This window comes from Calonectris borealis, chromosome 2 (assembly GCF_964195595.1).
Source record: "Calonectris borealis chromosome 2, bCalBor7.hap1.2, whole genome shotgun sequence".
Taxonomy (NCBI): Eukaryota; Metazoa; Chordata; class Aves; order Procellariiformes; family Procellariidae; genus Calonectris; species Calonectris borealis.
In genome coordinates, this window is record NC_134313.1 from 127,414,934 (window position 1) to 127,441,507 (window position 26,574).

At 36.6% G+C, this 26,574-nt stretch overlaps 1 protein-coding gene across 1 annotated transcript in view; it reads left to right on the plus strand.

Moving 5' to 3' along the window:
- Positions 1-26,574, plus strand: part of NEK10 (NIMA related kinase 10) — a 95,420-nt gene that overhangs the window by 26,521 nt on the left and 42,325 nt on the right. The window contains exon 22 of the mRNA XM_075143387.1: positions 7,441-7,516. Within this exon, the coding sequence (XP_074999488.1) occupies positions 7,441-7,516 (76 nt within the window). The remainder of the gene's footprint in view (positions 1-7,440; positions 7,517-26,574) is intronic.

The following is a 26,574-nucleotide window of genomic DNA, read 5'->3' on the forward strand; positions in this document are numbered from 1 at the left end:
GAAGCTTGTATATCTCATAATACTGCTCTCTTTTCTTTTCCTCAATCAGTCCTTCTGGAAATAGTAACTCTTGTTAATCTTTTGCTATGAGAATCTGCAGACTGACAAAGACAGTTTATTCCTCTGTAACTAACGTTATTCAAATATGTTGTCTTTAGAGAGGTGCCTTAGTTTTGGACTCTCATGGTAGATTTTGATTAAAAAAAAGAATAAAGTGAGCAATACACTGGAGCAAAGTGCTTCTGTAGGCTGACTTTCATTCTGTGCTGTGCATGGCTATGCAGCAGCCCCAACAATGAACTACTTCAAGAAAGTTCTGGGACTCACAGGTAGGCATTTCTCACCATGCATGTGAGAACTGAGCCACTCATGTTCCAAATAGTGTGGGAGACATTCCCACCTTGCTGTCAGCACAGCAAAAAATAAACCTGCTAAAGAATTACGCTTCCTTGTCCTGAAGTCATGGAGAAATTGCTACACACAGGTGGCCCTTGTAGAACAATTCCAGCAGAACTTGGTAGGCAGGAACCTATGGTGAAAGGTGGCTGAAAACTAGAATTCATACAGGCAAAGAACTCTGCTACCGGCCTGGTACAATGTAATATTAAGCTATGAGGGGCCTTTTCTAGAAATGGTCTCTGAATATCATCTCTATAGGTTTTACTGAAAAAAGAATACCTGATGTAATAGTGGGAAGAATTTTTAATCTGTATATTCACACTGTATTTTCTTTTTCTTAAATATTGAGTGTGATCAGACACTATCCTTATCCAGGTCTTTGTTTATTGTTTTGTTTTTGAACTTATGCAATATACAAATGAAAGTCCTAAGCCCAGGAGGTGCTTCATTCTAATGTGAAGATTATATAACTTACTTTGCATTTCCTGTGACATCTTTTACACATATCAATTAAATCTGAATTATCCCAAGCTTTTTCAGGCTCTTTTAAGTCATTTGTTGTTGCAAATGGAAACAGACATTTACAATCTGATCCTAGCCAGGCTAGTGGTGATATAAAATCTCTGTTTCTGACTGTAGAGAACTTTAAGCATGCTATTGTTATGTAGTCTCTGGAACTGCCCAGCCTACTCATTTGTTCTGTTTCATCTCTGACATAAATTTGATAGGAAGGGGACCATAACTACCATCTCTTATATGTTGGTACAGCATTTAATCATAATTGGTTGAGCTACAAATGCTATGAAAATACAAATATTAAATCATGCTAATCTGCAATTTCATAAAACTTCTCCTTCTAAATTGGTAGAAAAGTGTTACTGAAATTGGACATCTCTGATCAGGTTGAATGTCTGATTTATAATTTCTGACACAAAAAAAACAGTAGAATTTTAGGCACAACCTGAATGAAAACTGTTTTGTATAGGGTTTTAGAGATTCATTGAACCAATATTATCTGTGGCTTTCAGTTTAATTTGCCCAGCTTTTTCATATAAGACTGAGAAGTTACATTTTTCCGAATTTAAAATGTGACTGCTCTTATTACAGGTATTTTTTACTGCAGCTGCATTTTGTTTCTAGCACAGCATATTTCTGTCTAGAGCTCCATAGCTGCATCTGTTTGTAGGACAAAACAGAAGACTGTATATCATCACTTTTCCTCAATGTCATCTAGTTGCAGTAAGGTTTAGATCTTGATGGTCAAAGAGGGCCATGTGGAGTCACTTTGACATCTTTCAGGTCTGATATCAAGGAGAGTTGTGAAGGGTTCCACACGCTCTTTTTGGTGGCATGGTCTGTTAAATGTTTAGTACACATGATACAATAGTAGCAGAAAGGATCTGTATGGAACTGAAACCTAGGTTTATATAGCAGCAGAATACTAGTTTTGAGGCAACTCACCTGTCTGATATACTTCTAATCATAGGAAGCAGCCATGAACTGTCAGAACGGTGAAGCGAATGAGTCTTGAAAAGTTCAAATAGTTGCTGTATGCTGGAAGAAAGCTACCTGTTAATTTTGTAATTTAGAATACTTGCTTGTTGAGTGCACTTTTTAAAAGACACATTGCCTCCTCATTCTGTGCCATGCCCAGAGAAGCAGTGGCTGTGAGATAAAGTAGATATAACTAGTGTCTGTTGTGTGTTAGTTTTCAGATTCACTTTGATCAGTGCTAGTTTTTTTGCAGATTATATGGCTCATTTAACCAGTTTTCATCATCAGAATTGCTACCCTTCATATCAAGATTCAAGGAAATGCTTGTAGTACTGGACACTATTGATGGATTAATAGCACAGTCGCATCTCTCCTCAAATCTCAGTTCTAGATGTGGACCAATGCTAAAGTTTTTAGTGCAGAAGTTACAAGCTTCACAAAACTGACAGGTAGTAGACTGCGTTTATGAAGCATTGATATTAGCACACAGAAAGGAGAATGATAGAAGAGTTAGAAAGGTGTATTTGGGAACGATGAGAAATTAATTCTGTTCCCATTCTATTGATGGAAGAGAGTAGAATAAGTATGTACTACTGTTGATTAAATTGCAGATTATCTTGATTTTAGGGTATGCTTTTATGGAAAATAAAATTAAAGTTCTATTTTTATCTTCCAGATCACTGTAACTCAGTAAGTTGCTGATAAACTTTCTTCATTACAGTTGCAAACTTGCTGAAGAGAAACAAAATGATTTTGTCTCATCCTGAGCCTTTCAGGGTAGAAGAAGAAACTGTTCAATGAGGATACAGTGAAAATCTGACCTGAGTAGGTCTGAAGTTCACATATGTCATGAATTTGATACTCCATTCATCCTCCTTTTTTGCTTTCTTTTGGTCTGTGTGCATATTTGATTTTAGGAAAAATTAATGGCATTTTCAAATAGGGTTCAAATATAAATTAAGGCAACAAATGTGCAAATATGAGATCACTGTTGTTAAGGTGTAACATCTGGAAAATTTTCCTGTTGTTTTTACTGTAGAAGATCAATCTACTAGGTGAAATCTTTGGGAAATAAAATGGCAAATGAAAAAACAGTTTCTGTCAATAAAAGGAGAAAAAAACATTGCACGTACCTAAAATGCTCATTTAAAGAGACTGCTAAGATTTAGAAAGTTTTTGTAATTCAGCTATTATGAAAGAGATCATTCTGTAGGAGGTTAAGATACTAGTGAAGTCAGCCTACTCATTTTTTCATAGTTCTCTCTTCCCTTCATGTCCTCTTCCCCAGCATGTTAATGTTTTCTAAAACAATCTTACTTCATTATCACTTACTCTGCTATCCTAAGCACAATGTAAACAAGTGAAAACAAATGAAGAAGGGTGTTTCAGAATCTAAAGGATTATGACTGTATCATTTTGTGTTAATTTTTCTTCCTATTTGAGGACTGTCTTGCATGGTTGGTTGACTATCTTTTAACGAATTAAAAAAAAACCTCAAAACCGTTTAGTTTTCTGGATTCCTGATATACAGAGGAAAAAACCCTCAAGGCTTAATGTTTACAATCACAGTACAAAATCTAGTCATATATAATAATACCATGGAGAAATATGACTATTGGTAATGAATTGTTGGTGAAATTGCCTGTCTAGTCGTAGTTTATAAAGATCCATCTAATGGTGAAAGTTTGTTAGTTTTTTTTTATTGTCTCTGAACAGACTTAAAAATAATCTTCATCTTCAATGAAGGTTGTCAAGCTTCCAACCATTAGAGAAATTAGCTGTAAAGAAATTATGTCAGTTGAGATTGCACAGTAGACAAAGCACCAAAAACTATTACCATGGAAATTTTATTTTATAAAACTTGTTTGCTAGATTGGTGTACCTACCTACCATTCCCCTCAGTTTACAAACTGTCATGTATTAGGACGGTACAATAAATTGTAGTGGTGATATGCATGTAATTCACATGAACCTGAAAAATTTAAAGTATTGTTTAAAACTGGAAAAAGTATCATATTTCCAAAATGACATGTGCTGGTGAAAACAACTACTATTTTGCAGCAACAGGCAACTCTCTTTTTGGGGAGGTAAATGGATCTTTCAGCTAGTGCCATTAAAGCTGCAAGAGTGCTTCCTCATGGAAATGTGTCACCTACTAGCATTTTGGTTTTTCTTCAGCTGTACTACAAAATAACGATTGTTTGTTTTATTTTTAGTCCAAAAGGGGTAATCTTACTTTTCAGGAAGGTGGGACAATCTAACAGTCAAAATGAGGGGGTTTGTTATTTTGTGGGGATGAGGGAGTTGCCTCTCTAATGCCAATTTTATTCTTGCATTGCAAGACTACAGAGGGCAACAAGAATCCTCTGAAGTGGTAGACAGTTCAATGATTTTAGGACTGCAGTATCAGGTCTGGGGCTGTATTAAAGCAGCATGAAACTAGCCTAGAAAAAGGGTAACCTAAACTCATCAAGACCCAAGTGCCATATGAGCTGGTTTCCAGAGACTGCAAAGTCTCTAAAGACTTCCACTTTTCTGCAAAAGAGGGGCAGGACTGGTCTTTTTTTATGGCAGAGGGTTACTAGCTCATCTTTCTCGTAGAATCTTGCTCTGAATCTAAGATGGGTTTATAATTTCCCCTTTGGATGGACTGATGCAGCATGCATTTCTGCATCCTGTTATTGGCGGTGGCTGGATGACCTGCCTGCCCTCTCCCTTCCTCCTGTTTTATGCTGTCTCTTTGCCTTTGCTCTTACCAGCCTTTGTTTTGGTTCATCTAACTTACTGGTTTACAAAGCTTTCACTGGCCTTCTCGGTATGATTCTCTAAGGGCTTTTCTTTTCCATTTTTCTCTGGCACCTTTGTTCTACTGATATTTATCATGGTATTGTCAGCACTGATATAGTTCCTTTCAGCAAGTACTCACAACACTTCTGTTAATTGGTAGGTTGCTTTTTTGTGTGAGAATGGAAACTGTAAGAAAATATTTGGAAGCTGTAAGTTTTGTATTTAATTCTGAAATTGGTGACATTTGTGATCAGATGCATCTGCATTCACACAGATAGGTGTGAATTGGTTAGGTCTAGCTTATGAGGAAGGGCCCATTCCTGTACTTAAGAGCTATGTCTTAATGCTTGGTGTACCACTGGATGAATTAATTGTAGTAAATCGAGATGTCTCAGGAAGAATATTTTCTTTAATAAGTAGGATTTTGAATTTGAGGAGTGACCAATGAGATCATAATATAAGAATCACTACATCAGGTCAAAGATTTATGTAGGTCTCTGTGCTAAATGCTGACACAGTAAAGTTCATAAGAAGTTGAGCAAGTATTGAGTTACCTTGCTCTCACAATTCCGTTCCAGCTTCTAAAAGACATGCTGCTATGGTGTGAAGCTGTTTGAGGGCATTACCAAATATGAATTGTCGCAATGAGTCCTCATTAATCAAGCCTCAGTTCACAGCTGAAACAATGAATACCACTTAGTTGGGGTCATCTTTATATTTGGTCATGTGTTCATTTAATGGTAGGGGAGGCAGGCCTCTCGCAGTTCTCAGAAATGATTTCATTTGTTTGTTAGTTATTGTAGCAACTTTCGGCATCAAGTACCAAATAAAGAATCCTGGAGTATTAAAAGTTGTAGACCAATTTATAAGCTGCAGACAGATGCCTAAATAAATTAAAAGAAGCAATTTCACTAGCTTGATACATTTCAACATTTGCCAGTTCCGTTCCATTCAATTCTGTATTATGGGCTTGAAAAAGCTAAGAAAAAGCATTTATGTTTAATGTAAAGCTGATTGTACTGTGCTTTACATTCCTTAGCTCTGGCAGCACCAGCTGTATTTAGAGGCTTCGAGCTGGTGTCAAGACGGTTTAGCAGAATTTGGAAGAAGTTATTGCCTGTGAAACGCATTTTTTCCCTCTGTTTCTGAGGACCTGAGCCTAAAAGGAAGAGAATATATTTACTCCATCTGGCTGATTTTTCCCTTGCTTTCTTTTTTCCACATAGTCACTAATGTTGTATTAAAATAGACTACTTCTTCCAGAACAGAGATATCCAGCTCTCCTCTTCCCTTTCCTAAATCTTTCAAACACCAGGAACTGAATTTCTTGATTGATGTAATGTCTTAATACTCTTCCTTCATAGACTATTATGTGAAGTATTCCAAAGGATGGAATTTAGAATGATTCACCCCAATTAATTCAGGGAAGTATCAACATTGCAAAGAACTCTGGTCCTTTTGGGATTAATATTCCCTGGAGTGAACTGCCTGAGGACTGTTTTAACTCAAGGGCAAAAGGGAGGCTTCTCAGTGATCCTGTTAATTTAGCATTCTTTCTACTTATATTTTCCAAGCCCTGCAGAGCTAGTCCTTTGAACATTTTGTTCAAAGAAAAGTGATCTGTGGCCTGGGTACCTAGATTTGGCTTTCTTATCAAAGGCCCTTTGTGAATAAGAGATCTACTCCTTTTCAGACCCTTGAGGCTTGTACTGAGCAAGAGCCAACAGAAACTAACTTTTCTTACCTGATCTGCAGCTTTTTTTGATGAGTATAACCATTTGGAACTAAAATGTTTATAAACTATCTCACTGTAAAAACAATTGGAATAGGAATGCTATGGGCTCTGTCCAAGTAGAACAGGAGCCTTAAAATATTTTAAACAATATTATTTATCACACAAATCTTCCCAATTCTGAAGTAGTATTACAATACAAAATATATTAACAGACTTTAACAAGTACAATGATTTTCTCTTGCTCTCTGTGCTTGGATTTAGCAAAGTACAATGTATCTTAGCTGCACTGTTGCGTTGAGGCAGCAGTAGAGTATTGAATTGAAAAAAACAAACATGAACTGTTTGCATGGAACTTAGATTAAAAATATCTTCTCTAAAGACTGTGTGTGACAATTTTGTGAAAGACTACCTGATAATTACACAAAAGGCACTTATATTAACATAATTGCATGATCATCTAAATCTAAAGCTTTTGTCACAAGGTAATGCTGAGATTCACCATTATTTCTTACCAAAGGCAATCTTTGAACATGAACTATTCAGATATTAAACCCCCCGTATTCCTTTGAAATTAAATTTCTGAGAAAGTCCGCCCTTCCCAGCTATCATAATTTGAGGGAAAGCGAAATAATTACTGACTTCATTACATTTTTTTTTCCAATAATCTGGGCATTAGATCACTGCTTATCAGATACTTACCATTTTCATGCAGTTGATCGGAATATATTAATATATTAAAAAACCTGAAACTGGTCAGGTTTTTTCAATCCAATCAGAGTATTGGATTGAAAGCATCAGAGGTGTGTTTGTAGTATTTTTAAAGCTGGTAGTCCTGATTCAAACGTAAGTTGTTGATTAATGTGGAGACAGGAAGACAGTATGGTTCAGTACTGCAAAATGTAAAAGATAAAAAAACCCCAAACCTCCCTTCCACCCTCCCCCAACTTTTCAGCTGTTGTGAACCAGCACTGATTGTCATGCAGAGGGTGGTTATTGACATGTGAATATTTTTTTCTTTATTGTAGCTGACTTTGGGCTTGCAAAGCAAAAGCAAGAAAACAGCAAACTTGCATCAGTAGTGGGAACCATTCTATACTCATGGTAAGTACTCCTGTATACAACATTCAGTCCAGTGACTTCCATCTTCACGGTTACTTTTTGGGAGCAGACAGGCAAGTTACAATGGAGTAAGGAACAAGGTGCAAGTTACCCACCACAGCTACTCTGCAGTAGTTGGTTGCCTGCCTATTTTGCTGTTGCCTATCCTTGCATATGGCAGCTACTGTGGGTTAAGTTGGTGCAAAAATGAAGTAACTGTGGTTGTGTAGTAACTTATTCACCTATCTATATTCTTATAGATAAAGAAATGTGTTTTCAAGTTATAAAACGATGTATGTAAACAATAAATTAATTTTAATGGCTTTTAATGTAATTGTGACTTCAATGGTCAGTTACATTGTACATGTGGACAACTTACCTTCTGAAAAATATTTGAAATTGGTGCTAGTGGATTTGGTTTGGATCAGTAGGCATTTGGTTTTAATAATTGAACTGAAAAAATATTTTCTGGAGTTTGAAATTTTCAATGGTGGAAAAGCATGACACACATTGTTTGCAATTTAAGCTTAGTAAACACATAAATGACTGCTCTAAAATTTTGCCTTAGAAAATACATTATTCAGGCTGCTGAATGAGCTGCAGTTTCCTTTGGCATTCCATTTGTGAGCAAGCCAAAGTGAGGAACCATATTGTGTTAAATTGCAGTACCAACATAGCTACCTAAGTTCCTAGGTTACTACTGACTTCTGTTTTGTTTTCTCAAAAGCATGGAATAGAAAGCATTTCCTACCCAAAAGGTTCCCCTCAATGTGTAAACAGTGTATGTAATTGAGAGTATTATATGCATGTCAGATTCTCTCAAACTAAAGTAATTGTGGGCAGGACAAAGTATTGATTTTTGTGTTACATAATGTATAAATAACAAACATGCCTGTTAATTGAGATTACGGTATTGCGAACAAAAGGGAGCAAATGTGATCTGGGTAAAAATCTAAACTGTGGAAAGCACAAGCTCAGTATTCATCTAATAGCAGCTGATGTGTTCTGGGCCTGCCATTTAAGCTGAGAATTTCTGTTGATTGAAATGCTAACATCAGAAATCAGTTAAGGAATTGCTAATCTGTTACACAGTTCTGGATCTCTCTCTTTGCTTGCAAAATTAATGGTTAAGCTTTGCCTACCCTAACTACTGCTTTATTAAGGAAATATGTTTACAATATGTTCAGCTGAAGCCTTGGATATCCAAATATTTCTCATTCCACCTTCTTTGCAACACCGTTTTACATACAGCTGCTGTTCCCTCTTGTTAGAGTCACTCTGTTGCTTTTCATTAGTGTCCAGCTTTCTAAGGTTAGAAGTTGGTTTTCTTCTTTTAGGGACTTTCTGGTGCTCTTGTTCCCGCTACTATAAATTGCCAATTCTAGCTCCTGTAAATAAAGCGAAGTTTATTTGGCGTAAGGAATAGAAAAAGAAAACTACAATGAATGACACATAAACAAACGAGAAATGTTGCACAGTCTATACTCTTAACATTGTTTTCTGTTTTCATCAGAACTTTTAATTTACAAAATCCCTGCCAATAAGGAGAAAAACCTAACAGAACATTATATCCCAAGTAAAACTGGAAGTAGTTTCATCCTGAATTTCTTCTAAGACCGCTCCACTGGCTTTTGTAGAAGTTTACAGGTCTTTTTGATCTCAGTCTTCTTCAATCTTCTTTTCTGCTGTGGTAACCACATGTGATGGCCATATACCTGCCAGAATGCTTGGCCTGCGTGCTTGTAATAAGTAATTAAAGGTTCCAAGCTATCAGGGGAGCTACTGGTGGCTCTTCCGAATTAAGAGGGAAAGTCAAGAACTCAGGCGTTCGGCAATTGAATATAATTCATGTTGCCATCTTTGAAATTGCTACTTGTGATTTCCTAGTGCCAGAATGATAATGATTGACACTTAATCCCTAGAAATCGCTAAATCCTAAAATGGCTTCAAGAGTGGGTCCTTGTAATGTGTTAAATATTTGATTCCCATACCTTGAAAACTAATGCATATGCTGTTTCTTAGTGAGCAAAAGTAAGGTGATTGCAAAGCTGCCTTAATTGGTTCCCCAAATATCCTGAAGCTTACAACAGTCTGTGAGTGATGCTGTATTTGGTTTGCTGATAAGGTTTTGGTAGTGGGGGGTCTACAGGTGTGGCTGCTGTGAGAAGCTGCTAGAAGCTTCCCTACGTCCAATAAAGCCAATGCCAGCTGGCTCCAAGACGGACTTGCTGCTGGCCAAGGCCGAGCCCATCAGTGATGGTGGTAGCACCTCTGGGATAACATAATAAGAAGGAGAGAAAGTTGCTGCACAACAGCAACTGCATCCAGAGAGAGGAGTGAGAATCTGTGAGAGAAACAGCCCTGCAGACACCAAGGTCAGTGAAGAAGGAGGGGGAGGAGGTGCTCCAGGTGCCAGAGCAGAGATTCCCCTGCAGCCCGTGGTGAAGACCACGGTGAGGCAGGCTGTCCCGCTGCAGCCCATGGAGGTTAATGGTGGAGCAGGTATCCACCTGCAGCCCGTGGAGGACCCCACACCGAGCAGGTGGGTGCCTGAAGGAAGCTGTGACCTTGTGGAGGGCAGGACCTGTGGACCTATGGAGAGAGAGAAGCCCATGCTGGCAGGACTTGTGACCCCGTGGGGGACCCAGGCTGGAGCAGTCTGCTCCTAAAGGACTGCACTCTGTGGAAAGAACCCACACTGGAGCAGTTTGTGAAGAACTGCAGCCCATGGGAAGGACTCGATGGAGAAGTTTGTGGAGGACAGTGTCCCATGGGAAGGGCCCCATGCTGGAGCAGGGGAAGCGTGTGGAGTCCCAACCCTGAGGAGGAAGGAGCGGCAGAGTCAACATGTGATGAACTGACCACAACCCCCATTCCCCGTCCTCCTGCGCCGCTCAGGGGAAGGAGGTAGAGAATTAGGGAGTGAAGTTGAGCCCAGGAAGAAGGGAGGGGTGGGGGGAAGGTATTTTAAGATTTGGTTTTATTTTCTCATTACTCTACCCTGATTTGATTGGCAATAAATTAAGTTAATTTTCCCCAAGTCGAGTCTGTTTTGCCTGTGATGGTAATTGGTAAGTGATCGCTTCCTGTCCTTATCTCAACCCACAAGCCTTTCATTGTATTTTCTCTCCCCTGTCCAGCTGAGGCGGGGGAGTGATAGAGTGGCTTTGGTGGGCACCTGGTGTCCAGCCTGGATCAACCCTCCACAGATGCACAATCTGCGAGTGATAGTTTGGGGAGTTAAGTGCAATAAGAGTTTGGTGTAATTAGTTACGTGCCATCTTTTTCAGCTCCTCTGAAATAATTGATTTGTTTTGTTCAGTTATAACTGGGCAGAGAAGCTGTTGATGGAAATTTATTGTGCTCTTGTAAACAACAGTTACAGGTAAAGTGTCTGCAGGTTAGATCAATCTTTAGAAGTGTCAGGTTCCAAACCATGCCCCAGTGGCCTTCAGGGTCACAGAGTTGTAGTTTTCTTATCCTATCTACATTCACTTCTTTTTTTTTTTTCCTTTTAGATTCTGTCGCTGATGTCTTTGGGTCTTTTCACATTTTATAGGAAATTTTTATTTGAGAGTAGTGTTCTTTAGATTTAAATATATTCTTTTTTTTTTTAATGTTTGCTTATACCACATTTTTTATTCTTATATTCTGTCTTTGTATATGGAAGTTCACATCAGAGCTAGAACTTTGGCAGTTCTTTTTCTACCTCTTTGTCCAGTTATGTAGATGTAGGCAAGAAGATAAAACATCACTTACATGTTGCAGTCTCTCAGTAAGTGGTCTTTTGGGACATCTCTTGTCAGTTCTATTCCACAGGCAAAATCATGGAAGCAGCGATCCTTGCCTGTCTGCAGTCAGAAAAGAGAACAAAGATACAGTACTGATGTCTCTGTATTTAAAATGTGTGCTTGAGTAATATTTAAAATGACAGGCTAAAGCATTAAAGTCTTCCCAATGTCATAATAATTTAAGAATGTTAAAAAGGCTTTGCAAACAGCTGAATGCTCTGGATGCCGCCTTCAAGGTACTTGGCTAGTACTGTGTGTGATAGTGGGCTTTTTGATATGGAATCCTGTTCGCAAGGAATGAGGTGAACTGATTTGAGTGTTTTAACACAAGTCATGAAGCAGAAGTCAGAGCCTGTAGACTTAATCAGTGCTTGGACTAGATTTTTTTTTGTGTTTGGTTTTTTTTTGGTATGATTTTAGTAGATGTGAAGGGCTATAAAATAATCAAAATATTGGGAATGCATATCTACCAAGAGCAGCAGTATTAGTTCCTGTACAAAAAAAAGGAAATGAGGAAGAGAAAGAGCTGTGAGACAGCATTGTCATTTTAGAGTGGCAGAAATCGCCTTCTTCTGAATTGACAGAATAATAGGTCTGGGTAGTTTGAGTTGCAACCCACCCTTCTTGGAGCAGACAATATAGTACAGAAACAAAATAATAAATGTCAAAAGTAGTGTCTGATGCTTATTGTTTAAATTTGGCTATGCAGCATTATGCAGAGTGGTTAAGATAAAAACATATCACTGTATGTACCAAATATGTTTGGGTTTGGGGTTGACTGCATCAATTTGCTAATGCAATTTTTTAAAAACTGTGTCATAATAAAGTAACAGTAGATACTGTTTTATATTTAGTGAGGGGCTTATACAATTGTGCTTTGTAATTCTGATGGTTTTTAATTCTACTTTGTACTAGGTTTTATTCTACTATCATACAAATTAAATTCCTTTTAATTGGTTATGTCCTTGAATTAAAAAATCTAGCAATGTGTATGTTTAGAATACCAAATGTATTAAATGGATGTGTTTACACTTAATACATTAAAAATTGTGGAAAAGACTGCGTAAGGGAATTGATAATGAATTCCGAAGTCTTTTTCCAGCTCATAAGTCACCAGAAACAATCTGCTCCAAGTTAGTGGTGACAGAGTCTTTATTATCCTGCTGTCTCGGAGGACTTCCCAGAAAAGACACAGCAAATTGTACATGGTTATAGAGACTGATGTGTCCTTTCATGTATACATACCATTTCTTTGTTTCACAAAAAGGATATAAATAAAAGTTAGGAAAGTAATGGTTACGATAACTGCTTTTGTAATTGTATATGTATACAGAAATTTTAGAAAAACTCTGGGAAATGAAGTAAATTTTGAGATTGGGATGGAATAGCGAATACCATCATAATTCCTTGAGAACTTGATTGGTCTTGAAAAGCTGTTGGGGAAACTGTGAAGAAGAGCAGACCCCTCAGGTATCATTAAGAAGTAGGTGAGAATGTTCTACGTTAGTTGGCGAACTAACTTGATCTTTCTGAAACATAATTTTTCTAAAATGTTGGAAAACTGATACACAGAACAATGTAATGTAAGCTTTGGCTTTTTGTGCTAAAGTTGAGGTTTTTCCTCTTTGTGGTGTTTTGAGGAAACTAATTTTTGTGGAAATTAGAGGTACTATTTTACTTGTGTCACTCATCATCTCTGCCATGGAGGAGAAAATATTCCTTGATCTTAATTTGTTTATGGACTACACAGTCAGTCTACATACTATGTATGTTACCCAAATTTCTTTTCTAGTATTGGTCACTGCTTCTATTTATAGCCATATCTTGTAAGAGCACTGCATAAATCAATATTGTGATACGATTTCATGCAGAGATCTGCAGTAGCTGTTTTTTCTCATTGGTTATTCTGGTGACATGATAATATTTTCACTTCCTTAAAGCATTTTTGTGTTGGAAAGGGTAATTTAAGATGGGGGAGTGTGTTGTACTTTCATATGTACTTAATTTTTAACCAGCTTTATGATGCTATATGATCAAACTGATTACCAGTTTTTCAGCAGTTCTTTCTTCCTCCAAAAATAGCCTCTGAACCATTTCACCAATTTCAACCAAATTTAAGAGTTTAGGTTCTTTCAATGTTTGTGAAAAATTGGTGATGGATAGCGAGTAGAGAAACAGTTTAATCTTTTCGGTGAGAAAAGTGTTTAAGCTCAGCTGAAGTGTTACCTTCCAAATAAGTGGCAGTTCATGCTGTCATGTGACAGTAGTTTGGTGTGTTTAGATAACCAAGAGAATAAGAAACTGATGGTACTGTGGGGTGAGGGAGAGTAGAAAACTAGTGAAAAACTGATCTTGCTTTAGTTTTGCTGTTCATGGAACAGCTGGCTCCTGGAGAGGATTTGCTGATTTCATTAGAAAGGTAACAGAAGTTAAATAATCCTTTCAGTATATTAATACACCATTTTTATCAGAGGATCTTCTGAAAGTTGATTAATACTAGTATTCACTCTGCGAATGAAACATAGCAATGAAAAGTAATTGTGATAATGTGGTGGTAGTTTAGGAATAGGTTTATAATAACACGTGTCAGCAAAAAGTCCAATGCAATTGGAGATGGAATCCACAGGGAGAGCATAGCTGAGGACAGGCAGATTTTACTGTCTCTATCTGTATGCCACAGTGCAACTCTGCATAGAATATTATGTTTCATTATGGACATACCATTACTAAAAGGATAAGTTGGATGAACTTCAAGGAAGAACATTATAAGTAGTTGACAGAGATTGACTTATAAAAAGAAGACCAAATGGTTTAACTTTATATAATTTTTATTAAGTAACAAGTGTGACTAAATAACAGTTGTCACCTCACATTTGAAATGTACTTAGTACCACATCCAGTATTACATAGCATTATACATGGGAGTAAAACTGGAAATGATGTGAAACAAAGTAAGAAAGCGTGAAGATATCTCTATTTATCTCTGGAAAAATGTTTCAATGGAAATGATGGAAGTCCCCACCATACGACATAAATTAATACTAGAGAGGAGAGAATGCAAAAAAATCTTGGACTAAAAGAAAGCAGGCCACTTTGGAAGTGACATGGACTAATTCATACAGATGTTTTTTTCTATCCTAAGAAAAGAATTGTTTTACTCTTAGAAGTAACTTAAAGTCATAGCATAGATTTTCTTGATGAAAGGGAGTGTGAAAACATACAGGTTATTTTCTATACTTGTTTTCTAACTAGTTGATCTAGCTTCTAAAGAGTTACTTTAATGCTTGAAAAAAATATAAAATTAGAAGTATAGTATGTAATAATTTTATAGACTCCGTGATGAATTTAGAATGCTGTCTGAAAAAAAAGAAAGTACTATTCTACCAACATAACAGATTATAAACCAGCAATGTACTTCTTGAAAATAATTCTTTCTGTAGAACTTGTATAACAATTATTTTAATGTATATTAATTATTATGTTTTTTTCCCTCAATGGCTTAAGACTTTTAATTTATAATCCCTTTGGAACAGATAATAATAAAGAATAAACACTTTTTATTAGAATAAGATTAGTCATTTCATCAAACTATGATGAAATTATTATATATTATGAGCTTGTAAATGTCTTTTAGTCCAATTTTACTGGTAATTGTTTGCTAGAATTATTCTGTTTTAATTTTTTTTCAAGTAATGTCAAATGAGCTACATCTAGATGAACTGTGTTACTTTGACACCTGAACTGCGGAAACTTGGAATACTTTTGGTGGTTTTTTTTCTGTTTTTTTTTTTCCCATTCTATTCTATCTTAATGTCAGCCATATTGGTATCTTGGCAGATCCTTACTGTTTCTAAATCTTTACTATTTCTTGTTCTGTTTTACTTTGCTGCTCAGTATATGGTGTGCTGTTTCAATTTCTAGTGCCATTATATGTCATCTTGCTGTCTTTGATGTTTCCTTAATAGGACGTTTGCTGTTTTACCATGTCTTTGGTGGTCACTTAAAGCTATTTTCTGTTTTCACTTGGGTCTTGGGCTTTAGTTTCTGATGTGGCCTTTGTTCAGTTGCTTGTTTTTTCATAGTAGCCAGATTTCAAAGCTCTGTCAAGGATTGCTACAACTCCCTTAGTCTTTCCTTGGTTTCTTCCATGTCTTTTATACTATTTCTTGGGTTTTTTTTTCCACAGCTGAGTTTTTGCGCAGAACGATGATTTTGTTGTTACGATAACTTTAATGGTAGAATAAGTGACAGCACATGCCACTGTAACAGAATAGAGTTCTTTGACTCTATGTAGACATTATTAGTGGCCATGTCTCATTAGAGAAATGTTAATATTGGATTTTTAAGGGTCTGCTTTCCTCTTTTCACCTTTTCCTATTTTGTGCGGTAGTAGATTCACTGTATCCTTCAAGGAATGGCAGGCCAGCTGCAGCTTAAGAATTACTGGAGGCAGCATGAGGTATGCTAGGCATCCGACTGAAAGAACAGCCACGTCAAGAATTGACTAACAAGTGGGAGGCTGAATATTTGTAATACTCTTCTAGCATAATTGAAATAAAGAAAATAATTAGAATCAGAAATAGGATAGACATCTGATTAAGAAATGCTATAAAGGGGCATTGATGCTTTCTAAATGAACAAGAGGTTCATGTTTGAGTCATCTGCAAGCAGAGCAGCCAGTAGTCTTTCCTTCTGTTTCCTCTCTCACCATAAGTGACTGTATTTTCTGCTTGAGATGCATTCCTAGGCTTATCAGGGTCTTATTTAAAATGGACATTATGGAAGAGTCTGTTTTGAATGAAAGAGCGGAGAGGTAAAAATAAATTATTTGCTGATACTTGAATAATTTTTGTGGGTTTAATCATTTAGAGTTAAACTGCCTTTAGTTATGTTACTCTGTCGCGAGTGAGTGGTTTAGAGGCCGCTTAAAGAATCACCGTCAAAGAAACTAGCAGAAAGTGATTTTAATAGAGATTTATAAAGGTGCGACCTAATAGAATTCAATGGCAAGGTTCACTCTATTACTTATTACATGGGTGAAACATACAAGGGAAAATCATCTAAGGGTTTATATTTCAGGGACAGTCTAGGTTTCATTCACAATTTAGCAACACTTAATTATCAACTAATCATTAACAAACTTTAGTAACGCCTAATCATTAACTATTCAATATTTGCAAAATAGGTTAGTAAGTCTACTACAATCACAACTTAATTACAGATTATGCTTACTATTAGTTCACACACACAGAGAAACATATATATATATAAAAATATACAGAAGGTATACCTGTTAAAAATTCCCCTCGATTTCAGTGAAGAAATACTCACGTCGAATGTCTAGGCATTCCTTCTCAACGGGCGAACGGTTGAGCTTCGAAAGGGACTCTTCCAGGACCCAGTGGTCCTCCGAATATCGCAGGCCTGAAAGATCGCAAGCTCTGAGAGGCGTCCCACTCAGAGGGAGATGCTGGGTGCAGCCCGCTGCGGTCCAGGAGAGCTCAAAGGGCCTCACTTAGCACCACCGTTTATAGGTTCACAAGATGGTTGGCTTTTAGTCATCTGTAAATTTCCACCCTGGCCACAGTCCCAGGTGGTAATTACTAAAGAATTCTCAAGGTTTCGGTGTTGTTCTGCTGGACACCTGGGCCTGACAGTGGGAGTATGTTCCCAGCCTCAGCTATGCAGAGTTTCTGATACAGTCAAGGAGCGCTCAACTGCCAGACTCAATACACCAAGGCCGAGGTTTCATGGAAATTTCTGAGATCAACAAGCGGCCCAGATCAACAAGTGGCCCAGGGAAGAAAAGGGGGGGTATGAATGCACCACCACATACTCACATTGGCAACTGGCATTTTCCATACCTGGAGTCCTCAAACTTCTTGATTATGGCTGGTTATTGCTTACAGGAGTGTCATAAGAAGGTTGAATTTAAATGCCCCATGATTTCAAACAGATATATATATCTGCATTTACTATCCTGCTGAAGAAAGCTCTTTTCCTGGGTTACTACTCAATGTCTAGGCTCTTCACAATTTGAGCTGCACAAGCAAGGGTCAATGATTTTATGACTAAGGAGGTAGTATAGCGTTATCCAGGGATGTAGCAGTGAATTAGCTATATGATCCCAACGGCAGACAAGTAGTCTGTGTATTTTTATAGAGATCAAGGTGCCCAGTTATTAAATTAGGAGATGCAGGACTGTGTTGTAAATGTAATTTGTTGGTAGGTTTTGTTGATTACTATTTACAAATTAATGTGTAACAGTATTTTCTTTCTACTTCCTATCTCAAGAAGAGTTGATAAAGGCTTTAGTTTATTCCTGGAAGGAATTTTAGAGGTGATTTAGAGAAGAAAACTGTGGAATTAAATGTTTTTCTCATCACAGGATCATGTGACAGTTCAGTTTACATCACTTGTCCTATTTTGCTTCTGGCCTGTTTCTCAAGGGTGCCCATTACTGTGGTTAGGGAGTGAGCTCAATAGAATGAGGTGATATCTCAAACCTCCTCCTTCCTTCTCTTTAGTCTTTTCCCAGTTTCCCATGTAGCCTTACTTTTTCAGCTGATGTTTTTAAGTAAGTGAGCCATCAAGCAATAAATTATTTGTTTAATATTAAAATATATAACAAGTTATGCCTAGATTATTATGTTATGACTCTGTGCTCATATTTCATCTACTGACTTTCGTGAGGGTTTTTGCAGGCATCTGGATCAACAGACTTTATTTAGATTTGGGAATTTTAAATTCTATGTAAAAGAAGACAATGAAGTTACCATCTTATTCAGGTAAAATCTTCAGCTGTCTGCTTTCTTTTTTCTTTTACATTTAATCCATACTGAATGTGACTGCTAGACAGAACAGTAGTTACTAGTTAATTATCTTGTATATTAGGTTCCAGCAAATCCAAATACTTGCAAAGTCATCTAATTCATACCTTACTGTCAGAAACAAGTTACTGTCAGTAACAAGTCTCTGTGTGGCTGGGATTCATCTTGCTTATATGTAGTCATTCAAAAACTAGGCATCTTAGTCAAGTCAAGCAGCTAGAAGACTACTGAAAGTAATGGGAAAAAATAGACACTTAAATAATGAATTTCATCCCGTCTATCTTAAACAGCTATTTTAGGATGAGATGAATCAACCACTTGATGTGCCTGTCTCTCTTTTGCTGCAGAGGGAGCTGGAGCACTGGCTTAGCATAAATCTAGCTTATAGGAGTTTAAGTTAGGTGATAACACCTTATATGAAATCAGTTATTCAAGATTCAGGTTTATTTTAAAGTAGTTGTAGAATTGGATTTGCTACTGCTTGTGGTCATCTTCTTGCAGATAGTTATTTTTCCATGTTATGAGTACGTTTTAGAATATGAGTGTTTCAATTTTTATGTACATGGATAGCACTTTGCCACAACTTACAGATTTATCTACAGCATTTCTGTTAAAACTGACAGCTTGACAATCTGCTAGATCTTTTTGTATGAATAAGAACACCAGATGTGTGGACCATGCAGTGAGCTTGCCTTTAATAACATAAATCAAAAATCACATTGAAGGGAAATGAAACTTACAAACTTATTTTGTAAGTTTCATAATCTGGTTTATACTTCTTTTTGTTTTCGACTTTGTTCCATGATGTGTCTGAAGGAATAATAGGTATAAATTAGAACTTTAATGTGTTTTTCTGTTTTAAGCCTCCCAGAGGCTCTGTATGTAATACTGGAACACTAAACTACATATTAATGATACTTTGATTTGGCCTTATAATTTACTCAGAGATGCATATGATAATCTTGAAAATTCAGAAGTATAAAACCAGTTGAAAGAGCTATGCACATTTTGAGCTTAATTAGATCATTGTTGTATTTTCATTACAGTGTGAAATAATAATAATAATACATTACAGTAATAATAAGACAACTGAAGGAAGAAACAGCTTGCTATAAACATCACCTTTTCTGATAGAGCCTGCAAGGCTTTTTAATTTGTCCTTGAAACGAGTTTTTAAAAAAGTAAAGGGCTAGAAACATGTAGTCGTTTTACACACTGACTCAGAGCAAGTTTTTTTCCAGATCAACAGATACAGTGTGTAGACAAGAAGGCCAAATTCAAATGGAATTGTATCTTTATGGGATATTTCTACACACTATATTTGTGACTGTATCCTGATGAGGGGAAAAAACATTGCAAATAGGCGCTTAACTTTTTTTTAAAAAAAGTATATAGAAAACCTTCAATTGAGGATAAATGCACATAAAAGCCCATGAAACTCCAATACTTGCGGTCTGCTTGTAAAGGGTACTTATATATTGATAACCTTGGCCCTTGCATTATGTTGAGAGTTCTCCTAATTTTTGTTGCCAGTGTAAGTCACTAGCACTGTAAATTTTTATACTGTAAATGCTCCCCAATTGCTGTATTTCTGAAATGAAATATTCACAGAATACTGTTCTGGCTGCAAAATTCTCGAGGACCAAAATGTATCTTTGAGTAGTACTGTGTATATATGTATGCACATATACATATGGACACACATAGACATGCACACACATATATATAAAACCTGAGATTGTTCATACTTGTAGAGAAGTTAGTTCAGTTTAGATAGCATGAGGCAGATACTGTCATGCTTTTTTTAGCTTAATTCTTTGTTCCACATTGTCAAATTAAGCATAGATTGGTTTATCCAGCTAGCAACACTGTTTCTGGCATAACTATATTTGAACAAAGTTGTCATGTTCAACACTTTCAACGTATACCTTACGAGAATTCTTGGCAGCTTTCTTGTTCTACCTGCTGCCATTGATACTTAAGCAGAAGACTTTGAAATTGCCCAGTGGTGTCCCAGCAGGTATGCAATTGCCATATCTGGGAATTCTTGGAGCGTGTTGTTTTCTGTGTATTCAAACATGAGAAGGTTTAGATATGGATGTCTCTTGGGCAGCATACTTGGTGAACATCAGTGAAATGTATCCTTCAGTTTTAAAGATACTTTTTAAAAAGATACTGATGCAATGAGGTGCTTTTTTGCTACTGCTCCATGAGATTCAGAAAGAACTTGTTTTCAGTAGTGCTAAAGGTTCATATGTGTAAAAGCAGTGAAAATATAAAGTTGCCACAAAAAAAAGGTCTGTCAGATAAATACATGAATCTTTTCTAACTCCCAGAGATATATACTCTTGCAGGAAAAGTACAGAGTTCAAAGATGGGAGAACACATAATAGTTGAATGTACCTTGCTTGTCTTCTACTTCTGAGTATGAACACAGAAGTCCTCACAATAAAATTCTTCTACTCTTTTCAGCAGCTTTTTGTATAGGCTTTATTCCCAGAAAGAGGAACTGAGAGGAGATATTCTGAAGCTTTTTATACATTTTCTTGGTTTACTTATATTTTGATTGACTAAATTTTTCTTACTTAGCAAAGGTAAAAAAAAAAAGGTTCCGTTGAGCGTTATGAACTAAGGGTAAAGTTGAAAGTTTCAGTGGAAGTTGCTTTTATATATATAAAGCTGTCCTCTTGGCAGTTGTATTTAGTATCTCTCTTCCCTAGAAAAAGCCTCCCAAATTTCTGCCAGTACAATTTTTTTTTCGGGCTGTGATATGAAATGTGTCTATGAAATGATTCAAGGGAAAAAAACCCAACCCTGAAAAAAAAACCCCAAAACAGCCATACCACTCCTCGGCCAACACAAGCATTTGCGTAAACTTATGATGATGAACTGGATTAGAGAACCGACCTGGCTAAAAAATAATTTAGGTTATTTTTCAGGTGCGTCAGGTCTTTGGTCTGATGCATAATGCAGCTGTAGAGGTACTTGTGCTGGCACAGCAGAGCAGACAGTGGTGGTAAAGAGCGACTGGGATCAGCAGGAGCAAAACAACATCTTGGCTTACAATATTTTTCAAATATACAGCCTAAACAACTTACCACATGTGAGGATGTTTTGGCCTTCACAGTTTCTGCTCTAAGTTTTGCTGCGGAAAAAAGTAGGTATGAGTGAGTCTTTGCACTTAGGGATTAGGAAGAGGAACTTGTGCTTTGAACATGCTTCTGCCTTGGATGTTTAATGATTTAGGTATGAAGAAGATTTTTGTTTGTTTGTTTTCGTTTAACAAAGCAATAGGAGTAAAGAACAATAGAGTAAACTTTTTTAAAAATGTCATTTGATTTGTATTAGTATGTGACATGGGTGAATTAGAAGTGAATTGCTGGCAGTTTTTCATGTGTTCTCGAATACTGTCTTATTACACTGCTAAAGGCCATAAATTATTTTTCAAAGTTAATATATTTGGCATCTCTAAGCAATAATGTATAATGTTAGCACACAAAAAAACTTAAAGGTTTGTAAATTCAAAGAAATACAAATCAGTTGCTGAATGTTAACTGGATGTCCATATCTTTATTTTCAAAACTGTAAAATAAAAAACCCAAAAGGTGGAGTCTAAAACATCTGCTTCTATTTTAGACAGAGACACATTGAATTTGTGCTGAAAGAAAGCAGTAGGTTAGTGATTTCATTAAATTGTTGATGAACAGCTGTGTAGCTGAGAGCTACACTGGTTTATTACTGGGATCTTGTTTTTATGCATTTTTCAGTGCTCATTAACATTTCAGGTTTAGACAGACTACACAACTTTACTACTATTTGCAGTGAAAAGTGTCCTTCCACATCAAACCAGGCTTTTTTTTTTTTGAAGATTTTAGTAAAAACATTACGGGAGGTATTATCATATAGTCTGCTGTATCCTACAGTTATTAGTGGCCTGTCACTGACCTCAGATTTGCCTCTCTATAGACTATATGAACGTAGAGCAACTTCCTGGGCAGAGACAGGCAATGCTTGGACTAGAAAATGAAACTGTTGAGATTACACTGATGAGAGAGCAATTATACACATGAAAGTTACCTCTCTTAGCTGACTTCACCCATTTTAAAATTACATTCCCCACCTCGTGGCAAGTGGATTTATTACACCATAAAATTGCAAACTGAAGGTAGTAAATTTCTTCCCTACCCCCATACATTTTAAAAAATGGTGGAAATTATGAATTTTTCTATAGGCGTCAGCAGAGGTTTAGGATGCCTGAAAAGGTGTCTTTTGTGAAGAAGAAATTTTAAATATATATATAAAATATTTTACAAAAATATTTAACATAATTTGTAATGGGAAAATGTGTACAAGTTAGAAGACAATGTAATAAATTATAGAATTACTTGGCAATACATTTCAAAATAGAAAACTGTGAAGGCAAAATTTTTTAGTAGTGATTGAAAATCCTGTTCCAGTTCATCACTCAAGGGATAGACAGAATATCCCCAAAAGGCTTGTGTTGAATTCTTCTTGTAGGTGAGAAATGCAAATAGCTTTCAGCAATGTTCATAGAAGCTCCTTATTCGAACTGTCAGTTTTGTGGCTCCTGTTTCTTCTTCCGTTGCTTTTAGTGGTAATTATGAAGCTATAATACTGAATGCGTATCTGTAACTTACTCCAGAGAAAAATTGTGACAAGCAGCAACTGCTTTTCTCTTTTTCTTTTTTCCTCCTTTGAGATGATGCTGATGGTGAGCAGCTTCTTTTTTTTTTCCTTATCTTCCCTCCCCCTCTGCCCCCCTTCCTGTGATTCAGAGAACTGATTATAGAGTAGATCTGTGTTTTTTTCATGCTGGTCTCCAAATACCCATAAATTATCCTGCAGTAGTTTATTATAATGAAAAAGGGCCACCTGGTTCATAGAAACTTAGAAATGGTGCCAAAACACAAGCATACCCTTGGTTTTTTCATTCTTTGGACTGAAATTGGTGATCTTGGCCCTTTTCTGGCAAAATAGACATTCATTGAAACAGAAGAGATTCTAACTTGATATAAGGCAAATTTTTTTCACCATAATGCACCTCAAATACTGTGTTCAGTTTTGGGCCCTTCACTACAAGAAAGACATTGAGGTGCTGAAGTGCATCCAAAGAAGGGCAACGAAGCTGGTGAAGGGTCTAGAGCACAAGTCTTATGAGAAGTGGCTGAGGGAACTGGGGTTGTTTAGCCTGGAGAAAAGAAGGCTGAGGAGAGACCTTATCACTCTCTACAACTACTTGAAAGGAGGAGGTTGTAGCGAGGTGGGTGTTGGTTTCTTCTCCCAAGTAACAAGCAATAGGACAAGAGGAAATGGCCTCAAGTTGCACCAGGGGAGGTTTAGATTGGATACTAGGGAAAATTTCTTCACCAAAAGGGTTGTCAAGCCTTGGAACAGGCTGCCCAGGGAAGTGGTTGAGTCATCATCCCTGGACGTGTTGACGTAGTGCTTAGGGACATGGTTTAGGGGTGGACTTGGCAGTGTTAGATTTATGGTTGGACTCGATGATCTTAAAGGTCTTTTCCAACCTAAATGATTCTATGATTATAACAGTCAAATGTAGAAGAGGCTGTCCAGAGAGGTTGTGTAGTTTTTACCTCTGAAGGTTTTCAAGACACTACTGGATAAATCCCTGGTTAGCCTGGACTGGAGAATGGCAGTCTCATTTTTATAGTGAATTGTGATGGTTATAGGTGCAAAGATTGTGTGAATCTCTTCCTCTACTTTGCTTTGATGAGTTCTGCAAGCAATTAACAAGGCTATCCATTGCAAGCAAGTAAGTATTATTTTATAGGTATCTTAAAAAAGATATCTAAATATCTGAAGCTAATAGAAGCTGCAGAGACTCTTCTAGTATTTGGGACCAAAAAAAAAAAAAGGTTTATCAGTATATGGCAAACTTGTGTACCATCTCTCCTACTGTCCTGTCTCCAACAGTGGCAATAAGTCAATATCCATAGGGAAGGAAGAATGGAATGAGCATATTTGATACTTTACTAGCCTCCAACTATTTTCAGCTGAGTTGCTTCCTGAACTAGATATGGTTCCTAGGCATAGGAGTTTTGTGTTTGTGTAACACGAGTGTTTGTATAACCACTACCAACAGCAGGAATCTCCATCAAACTGTAAATAATTAACTGGAGGAATGATAAAGACTAAAAGCAATAACTCTGTCATTGTTAAAATCTTCTGCAGTGGTGTATGCTTCTTATTTATTTCGTCTTTCATTATAGCCATCACCTCTTCTGGGAGTTAGTCTTGAAGAATCACTCTTAATTTAATTAATCCATAACTGTCTAGCTGCAATCGTGTCTCATTTGAAAATACTCCTCATACTGTAGGATGACATATACCAGCTTGTTCTTACATCTGTTGGAAGCACTTGGATTAACCAGTGAACACTGTACCAAGGCAAGTCATGAGTGGCTTACTGAAGTTCTGTGCAGCTTGGAAAATCTTCACTGATTGTGTCCCATGTAAAGTCATTCTGATAGTATTGACAACGTATCTTAGAAGCTTTAGAAGCTCTAGAAAATTAATGCTGTTTTGAAAACATCATTCCCTCAGGTCCGCCTTTCCTCCCCATCCAAATTCAGGACTTCTTCCTTCATTTTGGAACTTCTATCCACTAATAACTAATGTGAACATGAGCTAATCCAGTGAGGATAGTCATCTTTCATATAGGTATGTGATAGTACTAATGTAGCAGATTCAGATTGTGACAGTCTGTTTGTAAATCTCTGTTAAAAGTATTCTTAAATAAAAACCATGATAAAATAACATCAGTGAGCAAAATTATAACTGAAAGCTTAATTGCAAAAATGTCTCCAAGGCCATGTAGAGATGATTTGGTGAAATGGTACTGTTTTACGAGTAGCACAAATATTGACAAGATTTGATTTTATCTTTTTTTTTTTTTAAATCCTAATTAAAAATGTGGGGTAGTATGGAAAGCCATCTTCTGTATTTTAAACAGCTGTTTAATTTTGCAAAGTAGTTCAGAAGGAAAACCAGATAACTCTTTGGATTAAGCAATGGCTTAATCAAATTCAAGACTCATTTTAAGGCTGTTGGCATAAAACCATCTTTTCAAGGATGCTGAGAATTTGAAAAATTATTCTGTGGATATATTTCTGTGTCTTTCATTTAGAAGAATTTAGTCTTGCGTTTGTTATGGACATTTGTTCAGCGAAGGACTCTCCTATAGTTAACATAATGCTGCTGAAGTAAGCTTTTTCAGCTTGAATATGTAATTTGGAAATGAGCAGTGATTTGTAAACCTAGAGGAAAACTGTAGTGATTATATTGAATATGTTAGCTGCAAGAACTAAATGACTATAAGTATCTTCTGCCTCTTTTAATATCCAAGACTGTGGATATCATAGAGTATACCATCAGTACCGGCTGCTTCGCGGCAGTACGATCAGCCCTTGGAGCAATGGAAATGAAATTCTTTATCAGCTCTTAGAGTTTCTCCCTTAATGTATTTTATTTTGACACTGAATGCATTTTAGAATGGGGACATCTGTTTGCTAAAAATTTAATTGGTGCCACTGTCCTATTTCAGCCAATCGAGATCTCTTAATCTAAGAATTAAAGCAAGAATCCCACCTTTACAAATAAACGCAAAAACGGTCATACCAATACTACACCCTTAAATTAATTTTCAGTGTTTGTGGCTAAGACTGATTTTGTAGGGTTTTTATGGAATAAAATTCAGAGTCTGGTTCTACTCATTATTTCTGGTCTTGACCAGACAATGACAGTTTATACACATTTGTCAACTGAATTAGACAAACCATATGTACTCCCACTACCCTCCTGTTTGTGGGTGGCTGCGTACAGGGTACTTTCTCTGCTTGGCATCCTCAACAGTGCGGATCCAAAAGATGCAACTCGACTGCAGAACTGTTTTACTAGTCAACAAGTACTGTACCCCACCCACATTTCTAACTAGCAGATGGTGAGGCAAGCTTGTAGAACATGGTAAGGGATTTCACTACATCTCTTAAAAGTAAATAAATAATATTTGAAAATTCTATTTAAAAATCTAAATTACAGAATTAATTAGCCATGAAAGCATAGCATCATGTAAGTATAGGATTTTATATTTGTAAAACTTTCATGGTCACCTTAGAAAAATATTACTTCAGTAATTTAAAGTACTTCTGAAGCATAAGACAGTATTTATTTAAGGTATTGGTCATCCTAATGCTCTAAATATCAGAGACTTCTGACTAAAGACAGTTGTTCTGGAAGAAAAGATTTAGTAGTACTCTGCTGCAAGTCCTCCTTTTGTTTTTAAAAAAACAAAAAGTGGATTAGATACGCATTTAGAACAAGAAGACTTTCGGCATGAATAAGCAGACTAAATGACTTCATTAACTTCAAGCTATTATGCATTTGTGTGAAACCATGCTAA